The sequence below is a fragment of the Nuphar pumila genome, chromosome 4 (genome assembly GCF_984573655.1).
Source record: "Nuphar pumila chromosome 4, dmNupPumi1.hap1.1, whole genome shotgun sequence".
Taxonomy (NCBI): domain Eukaryota; kingdom Viridiplantae; phylum Streptophyta; class Magnoliopsida; order Nymphaeales; family Nymphaeaceae; genus Nuphar; species Nuphar pumila.
The window spans coordinates 35925953-35935772 of NC_143252.1; the positions used below are offsets into that span (position 1 = coordinate 35925953).

Genomic DNA, 9820 nt, shown 5'->3' on the forward strand with positions numbered 1-9820 from the left:
CAGGTTGAAATATGTGTATAATATGCGAAAAGTTTAAATGGATTAGAGATTATCCGGATTTTAATACAGAATTGTACAAAATGTTGATGGAGGTATCCGAACATAGAACTGGATTGTACTTTAGGATCCATATCAGAGGCTAGGTGTCGGATTTAGATTGGATCTTGCAGCAAGGAACCAGTCACTCACTGCTCATTCTACCATTTTTTCAGCCTACACATTCTGCCACCTCCAAACACGGAAGAATAGAAGAATTAGATCGGCAGATTAACAAAACATCCGTGTGTACATCATTCTTCTTCTTCTTTTATGAAGGAAAACCCTCACTGAGAACCGGGTCACTTAATGGGCTCACCTCCCTGCAAGGTAAAACTCCAAGTTGAGGATGCGACCATCCAGCCTTACGTGCCCCAACCATGATAAAGCAACAGAAGTCCCTATGCACCAGTGGGATTCAATCCTGGGCCTTCAACTTGACACAAGACCTTCCCTGACCACATTGGTAACCACCGTGCATCACTCTTCGACTATGTTGATGATGCATGAAACATAAACACTAATGAACTTCAATCCAAGTGCACAAGTTGCTGGCTATGTCACATGGATACTCCCAAAAGGATGCGGGACACACTACTTTTGTGCAGTTTTCCATTAGAAATTGTAGATGAGGGGACACGACACAGGCATACATTGAAGCATCCCTGTGACATGGTTGCTAGAAGGAATGAATAAAAAAAACAAAACAAGCAAACTTAAAAAGATGTTCTACAGGTTTATTACTTCAGTAAGGTCACTAGAGATAACTTTTATCTGGGTGACTTTTTCTGCTCAAAGAACATGAAGAAAATCTCCCGCCAACGCAAAAACTCTGAGGTTTTTCTTCCCTGTTTGATAGCATGTATGGGCCCCACACAAAACCCGAAAGTTTCTCCCTTTCAGCGCCATCAAACGCCCTCTAAGTGAAATCCCAAGTACTACAAAATATTCCAAAAAGTGCTCTTGAAATTTCCACCATTAGCATTAGGAAAATTAAAGACCCCAGATATTGCAGAAAAAAGAAAGGTGAATAGGAGGATGAATCTAACCCCTTTGGCAAGACCATAGTCGCCAATCTCATTCTCAAAAAGATATCAGCAAGGAAAAACTGTCATGTTTTTCAAAATTGAAGCTTTTCTCAGGAACACACACACATTATGCTGGAGTGTTTTCATCTCATTATTCTTGTAATAAAATTGTAGGTGTGTTTTAAAAATATCATGTTTTTTGAGCATAATGTTGACCTTTGAAAATACCAATATTCTTAATAAAAGCAATATTCAACACATTATCATTTCTCCTTGGGGCAGAACAGAAATAATTTTTTTGACAAGCTCAACAATATCTACCTCCAATGCCCACAAGGGCTTCGCTCATCTGGTAGGAGCAACTCGTGAATGTCACCAAGTTGATGGGACGTCACAAGTTGGAAACCCACCAGTGGTGTCCCTTGCCACAAGGTCGAAGCTGGGTGGACTCGGTTGGCAGGAGGGACCTCAAGGGTTTTACCAACCAGAGGCCAACAAATCTGCAGTCAGTGATCCAAGTTTTTTTCCCTTGGATTATCATATATATATATATAATCACCAGAATATGAGAACTAATTGTGAACAGTTATTTTTATGGATTTTTTGTCCTTTTCGCTTGAATCTAACCATACAGATGTGATCTACTTGGATTTATAAGAACCCGCTCTTGAATCATCCAATTTTGATGCATAAACATGATTTTTTTAAGGTTTTAAAATCAACAGCTCATAATCTTAATAAATATTCAAGCATTCAAAAATCACATTTTTTTCATGGAAAATACATGATCCAATGGTTGATTCCTAGCAAATTCACCATGTCAAGCACATCCACATGGTTGAATTTGCAAAAAAAGTGTTGGAAATGCCCATATTTCTGGTTTTCATATTCTAGTTACTATATATATATATATATATATATATATATATATATATAGAAAGAGAGAGAGAGGTGCGAAAATGATACATGCTAAATGGGTTTTTCTGCCCTTTTGGTGTTTTTTTGCAGTTTCGACCCCATAAATGTGTTGGGCATGGTCGATTTATGAGGAATCCAAACCTGGAACATGTGTTTTCGATGAAAAAAATGATATTTGGAGCCTCAAAAATTTACAAAGATTTTAGACCGTTGATTTTTTTACCCTTATAAAAACTCACCTATGTGTCGGAATTGAACACTTCAAGAGTAGATCCCTATAAAATCAAGTACATAGATCACATCTGTATGGTCAAAATTTAAAAATAAAATGAAAAAACCCTGAAAAACTCATTTAGCACATATCATTTCACACCTACCCATTACTCTCTCTCTCTCTCTATATATATATATATATTATATATATATATATATACACCTCCAACTTAAAAAAAACTAGAAATTCAAATTAAGGTGGGCACAAATGTATGTCCTTAATTTGAATTTCTAGTTTTGTTTAAGTTGGAGGTATATATATGGTTAATCTAATGTTAAACTAGTTGTGTTTAACATTAGATGGAAGAGGTGTGTGTGTGTGGTGGTGGGGGGGGGGGGGGGGGGGGGGGGAGGGTGTGGGAGAGGCACAACATTGAGATCAGGGTGGGCACTTGTAGGGGTGTCAAACAAACCAGACCCAGTAAAATAATAATTTTTTATCATTTTTACATTAAAAAATTATGGGTCTTAATCAGAACTCAGGTAGGGCCCGGGTCTCGTATAAAATTTCACAAACTATACCTGGATCCATGTATTATGGACCTTCGGGTCCAGATCCGGGTCTTAATCGGGTCTTCTTATTTGTCACCATACCCGGACCCTATAGGGTTTGGTCCCAGTCAGGTCCGGGTAAACCCGACCCGTTGATACCCCTAGGCACTTGCCCACCCTGGCCAGTATGTGGCTTCGCCACTGGACAACAGATGTGTATGTATTCTGTGTTGATTGGCCTACTATGAACCAGTGTACAGAACAAGGAGGCAGCGGCCCAAATCCAGTAATACCATCAGCACCTAAAATTAACACAGTCCAAAAATATATTTTCAAATCCCCAAGGCATTGGAATTCCATCACTTAAACTAACACATGCACACAACTTCCAGAAGTACAGACCATGCACCAATGACACATCATATTCCAACATGACAATGCCAATCTTATATAGCACTCCGCAAAAAATCAATATCAGGTTCCAGAAAGTTTTTAGAAAAAAAATTTAATAATAACCTTCCACAAATGCCTACAGTTGCTGTTGTCATCTCAGCAACTAACATGTCATCACTTTGCAAAGTATGAACCAATATCTTCTGATCATCATACAACTCTTGATTATTTTTTATGGCATTCCATTTATATATGATTTGAGTTTGTGATCGTAGAAAGGAAATGCCAACAAATTAAGGCTTGCATTTCTTATGACATTTAATGAGGAAAGAAAAGGATTCAATATGATGACGGCCTTGCAGATTATCATGAAATGCCATACAATCTCTTTTAGATTATATTAATCAAGTTTATGATCTCTCAAGGAACTTAATCTTCCTAAAGGTTTTAAAGATGAAAAAGATTTAAGTATTCACCAGTCAGACCAAGCAATTGAAGAAAACAAATTTTCCTCGAGGTATATATGTTGGATTTCTGTATGGCCTTGAATAATTCTTTAATGAAATCCATGGATATTTGAGTGAATAAATTTTGTTTTGTTCATGAACAAATTTATATCATTGCATCCAATTGTAACTTGTACAAAACCATTTAATAAACATGAGGCATGCCCATACATGTCATGGGTGATACATGTATGATGACATTGTGGAATCAAGCACTTCTTAACCGAACCAACTAGTTTTGGCCATGAGTAAAAAAATGAAGGCCCTCAACAAAGTAGCTGATCAATACTTAAATAAATTAACCATAATAAAATATATTGTGAACAAATAAATTAAATAGAGTTGAGAGACATACATTTGATCAAACAAGAATTCGCTTCACACTTCCAATGAACAGAGAAGGAAAAACACAATATTAGACCAACTTACTTTCTTGAGCCACCATAAAGAACTAACAAGTTCAAGTTTTTGTATCCGCCCTTGGTTTAGGAGCAAACTGAATAGGGCGGACTTTAGGGTTGCCTCTTGACTTAATTGCACAAGGTCACCGAGATGAATTTCAATACTTCTCCCAAAGTTGAAACCTCTATTTATAATGTTAGGGACCCTCTTATCTCTTTAAGACCGGGAGTCTCAATTGATTGTATCTCCAACCACACTTTTGAATCCATGACATACTCTCATTAGGTAATGTTAATTAATAAATAAGACTCAAAATTTGTAAAGATTTTAGAGATACCCTTGGTTGTCAAAGGTGGCGCCTATGCGACCTAGGTGCAGCCCCACCACCTTGGCGACTTGGTTTGGGCGTTGGGGCCCTTTTTTAGCGCCTAGATCAGTCTCCTTTTCTTTGGAGGGGTTAACCAAATGACACCTATAAAAGGGGAAAAGGGGACTCTCTCTCTCTCTCTCAGGTTTTTCAAGAAGAAGAAGAGGAACGCCCTCCTCTCTCTCTCTTGCTTTCATTGTCTCGGGTTTTTGCAAGAAGAAGAAGAGGACCAAGAGGTACGCCCTCCACTCTCTCTTGTTCTCGCTCTTCTTTTTTTCTTTTTTTTTTCTTTTCCTTCCCTTTTCTTCTTGTTTTTCCTTCCTCTTCCTTTTTTATTCTTCTTCTAATGGTTCTGATGTTATGTTTGTGAGTTATATTTCTAGTTGACTGTTTCTGAGTTATATATTTGTATGTGTACTTCATATATGATCTGTTTAAATGTTCTTTTTCAGAATTCACACTTCACATGCACCCACAGTCCACACATAGATGTTGATGCGCAGTTACACACATATATATCTGTTTTCTGTGTAAATATATATAATTATATATTAACATATCATAAACATATATTATAAATGTATAATATTGTGTTTGTGTGTTTCATTTATATATATACATATCTTATGTAATTCATATATAATCTATTTGACTCTTTTTGAGTTATATTTTTGGTTGACTGTTTAGTGTTTACGAGTTATGTATACATTGTATATTTTATGTATTTATAATTTTGTATAATATTAACATATTATAACTTATAAGCATATGTGTTTATGTATATGTATTTATTGTATAATTTATGTATTTGTTTTTCACATATATGATATATATGAGCATTGTTGCTTACTCATTTTAATTTAGCGAATTTACATGTTTTTTATTTAGATTCTTTAAAAACAACAATGTTTCATCTACAAGTACCAGCAGGTCCACTCCAAGTTCGACATTTCGAGAATTGGAAGATGTGCATAACTTGAAGCAGAAATCTAATGAACCAGCATTGAATTGGGCCTACTATAAGGATAAAAAAGATTTGAATTGTTTGCATCTTCCGTTGGGCCTACTCTTTTTATTCACATTGTTAGTTGTATGGTTTGGTTATTCAATTGTTCATTTATTCTTAATTTTTTTGAGCAAGTTATCACTTGCATGATTTGTTTTATTGTTCATTTTTTCTTCGTATTTGTCTATTGCTTATATTATGTCTATTGTTGACTTGTTAATTTTTTTGTATACATGATTTTATTTTTTGTATATTGTTTATTCACATTGTTAGTTGTATGGTTTGTTTATTAAATTGTTTATTTATTCTTCGTTTTTTTAGCAGATTATTTAATATAATTGTTTTGCAGTGTTCGACGATATGTTATGTTTTGTCTATTGCTTGTTGATTGATTGATTTTATCTTGTATATATGTTTGTTATTAATTTTAGCAGTTTGTTTACATATTTTGTGTGTTTTTTTATATGGAGTAACGACTAGGCCTCACCTAGTCTTTTTAGGGGCTCACCACCTAGGCTCCGCCTAGCGCCTTTGACAACTAAGGCAATACCAAAAATAATGTTGAATAATTATAAGTTTTATAAACATGCTTCAAAAGCATCATTTATAAAGAACCAATTTGGTAAATCATGATTTTGACTCAACATATGTATATTTACTATCATATATTAATATAAATCAAATGAAAACTGCATACAAAGAATTTGAACATTAAACTCAAGGATACTCTATATGCAGCAGACATTAAGAACCTTTTTTTTAGTGAAGCTTCTTCCTGTAATAGGCTTTACCATCACTTTTCTGAAATTTGTGTATATTTGTGATATAGGTTAGCTAATAATCCATGTGTCATCATTGATTGCATTGTCAATGATCGTTATATATATATATATATATATATATATATATATATATATTCCTTATAATGTTGCCCTCTCTCTTGATTCATGTTTGAATACATCACATGATGTATATTTATGACACTTAAGATCTAAGAAGATGGTCCGTACTCCTTTTCCTAAAGCAGAGTACAACAGAAATCTTTTGCAGATTATTCAAAATTCATGTAAATATTTGTGGTCCTCTTATTGTTCAAACAAAATATCGTAAGCCCTAATTTATCACTTTTATTGATGAGTATTCACAATATAACTTTACTTAATCAATCATAAATTAGATGGCTCAAGGACTTTCTTTGGGGTAGTAAGCACCAACTTGTTAGTTGGGACTTGGTTCAAGCACAGCTCAATCAAGTTGGCCTAGGGGTGAAAGATCTTATGTTATTAGATAGAGGCCTAATGGAACAATGGTGGTGGGCCTTATGCACATAGCACAAGCCATGAATTGACTTCTTACACCGCAAATATGAGATCTCACCGGATCCCCAGTGTTAGAGGATTAAGACCAAAGGAGGGGTTCTTAAATTTTGAGAGAATTGTTGACCACACTGGAGGACTTCAAATCAATGATAATTAAATGCATCTAGCTTTCTACTAGTCTATAGCTCATAAGGTGTATTATCAGTAGCTTTTGAAGGATTCTGATATAAAATATATGCAAAATTAAGAATTACTTCTTCCCAAAATCTCAAAGGGATGTTTGCATGACTCATCATAGCATGTACCATATCCATAAGTGTTTTGTTCCTCCTCTCAGCAACTTCGTTTTGTTGAAGTGTATAAGGAGTTGTAGTCTGATGGAGAATATGATTTTCCTTAAATTAGTTATGACTTGTTCATATTTATGATTATGCTCAATTATTACCAAACTATTTTTAGAAATTTATTACTTCCTCTTGTCATGATCATGTACATAAAATTTGATGACCATACACCTGCCCTTGTTAAAAACATGGTACGATGCATCTATCAGCCATGAAGGGTTGTTTCAATATAGCTAACGATCGAAGTAGCATTTATTTTGTGATATATATATGATTTTATTAAAAATATCATTTTCAACAAATCCTAATTTTCCATGTTTTCCAACAATACACGTGCCACAAATCAAGACTTACACACTTCAAATGAGCCAATTAGTGAGACCCACTCCAAGTGCATCAAATACCTAATGTTCACAATCTCTCACATAAAATGCCCTGATAAAAGTTTCCGTTTGGGAGCCGGTGCTGGAGGGGAGATGAGAGTGGTGATGGGAATGGAGAAGAAAATGGGTGATGAGAGCCGAGTTGTCAACCACATCCTTGTGAGGATGTAGTTGAAAAAGGCTCATCTCCGCTCTCTTCTCCACTCCCATCACCCTTCCCATCTCCCAACACCTGACATTCAAACATCAATGAGGGTAAATGGCGTAGTTAGAATTTATTAACTCCCAATCTCCCCTCCCATCTCCAGCTCCCAAGCGAAGCCAAATAACCACCACCACATGCTACATTCATAACTAAAGGATGACTGAAGCAAACCGATCAAAAAAAGAAAAGCACAAAGGACTGCATCCAACTATGTATTTCATAGGCAGTGACCAAACTCACAATTCATCAAGAAACCCAGATTTAAACATTTTCATCCTTCAGCATTCACCAACAATCAAGCGAGACTGAAGAATTACAAGCAGTGATCTTCATCAAAGGAAAAAAGCATAATTGCCAATGAGTCTCATATCAGGAAGCAGTGTCTCCATGAGAAATAAACCAGCAATACATTCATAACAAATAGCAGAGAAGGAAAGAAGGGGCGGTTGTAGAATGCAATAACAGCAAAGAGGCAAAGTTCATTAACCAACAATCTTTTGCAATTCGTGTCCACAGATTGTACAATTCTAATCTGTTTAGAACTCATCAATTTCAACCGAGAAGAAAGCAAACCATCATCTTTAGCAAAGAAACCGAAATAAGTACAAGCGTAATCACCAACCGAAGTCTCATATCAAAATATGTACATTGCAGAACCACCATGATATCCACTATAGACGATTTACCTCAACCTCTGCCTCCGACACCCTAATCAGTAATCAACATGGTAGTCAGAGAACCTGTCCCTCGACGTCAGATCCTTCTCCGCCCGCACCGAGACCATCTCCTCCTCGTGCTTGATCCCTTCCTCCAGAGCAAGCCCGGCAAAGGTGCCGGCAACCGCTCCGACCGTCAGCCCAGGCCCTAAACCAGTCTTTTCCGCTTTCCCTTTCTGAGCCCCGTTTCCATAATTGACACTATACATCGAAGAGGAAGACGGAGAGGAATCGAACGGTGCAGATGGGCCGGAAAGATACCCGCCTCGATTGTAATAGTCGGGCAACATCGGCGGCGGCGGAGGAGGAGGAGGAGGGAAAGGGCTAGGTTGGGTGTAGAAACCAGGGTAGTAATTGGGCCTCGGATAAGAGAGATCGACGTACTGATAAGAGGTGTAGCCGCGGAAGTCCGTCGATTGGGAGGGCGGAGGGAAGTAGGGCTGCGGCGGGGCAAGGGGCGGAGAGTATCCGGCGGGCGGAGGTGGCGGCGGGGGCAACGGCCGCTCCTTGATGGCGATCTTGATCTTGATCTTGCCCTGGGGGCGGCCGGAGGGGCGGAGGATCTCGAGGGTGAGGAGGCGGGGGAAGCCGTCGCCGCCGCTGCCGGCGATGGCATCCTTGAGGAGGAGGCGGGTGGAGCCGACGAGGGGGGCCTTGATGAGGTGGGAGGAGGGGTCGGCGTGGAGGACGTCGATGGTGAGGGAGGAGGAGTGGTCGAGGGGGCGGGGGAGGGCGAGGGTGAGGCGGTCGTTCCAGACGGGCTTGGTGCCGCCGAAGGGGTCAACGCCGGTGGGGAACCGATGGTCGGGGTTGATCCAGGCAACGGCGTAGGGGGAGAGGTCGCCGTGGCGCCAGTTGACGTTCTTCAGGTGCTTGGCGGAGACGATGGTCAGGTCGACCTCCAGAAGCCTCGTCGCCGGCGGGTTTGTCAGTACCCGTGGGTTTGCCATTGCTTGGTGGTGGTGGTGGTGGTGATGAGGGAAACGACGATGAAGGGATCAAAGAGATTCAGAATATGGTTTAGGTTGATCAAAGGAGAGAACGAAATAGTGAACGCTCCTTTGAGTCCAATTTTATGTCACACGGATACGAATACAGGATGCAGAACACGAAAATGTTTTTGTTTGAATTTTTATTAGGATTAGTATATAGTGACACGACACGACTGTAAAGTTAGGGTATCGATGCGAGAGTAGGGCCTGTTTGTGGTTTTGGGGCCCCCTTTTTTTAGGTTTTTCTTATCTTCTTTGTTGCTTTTCGTGTTTTCTACTTTTTCTTTCGAGTCAACGGGTCGGCACCAAACCTTATAGGGTCCGGGTATAGAATTTAATGGTCCGATTCATACATGAATCCGGATATAGTTTGTGAAATTTTATAGTAGACCCGGGCCCGACCCGAGAGTTTCGATTAAGACCCATAATTTTTTAATGTA

General features: G+C 38.4%; 1 protein-coding gene across 1 annotated transcript; it reads right to left on the reverse strand.

Moving 5' to 3' along the window:
• Positions 1–8123: 8123 nt before the first annotated feature.
• Positions 8124–9407, reverse strand: LOC149839986 (uncharacterized). Its single transcript, XM_090004304.1, has one exon. The coding sequence runs from the start codon at positions 9336–9338 to the stop codon at positions 8385–8387; it is 954 nt and encodes a 317-aa protein (XP_089860430.1). The 5' UTR covers positions 9339–9407; the 3' UTR covers positions 8124–8384.
• Positions 9408–9820: the final 413 nt, after the last annotated feature.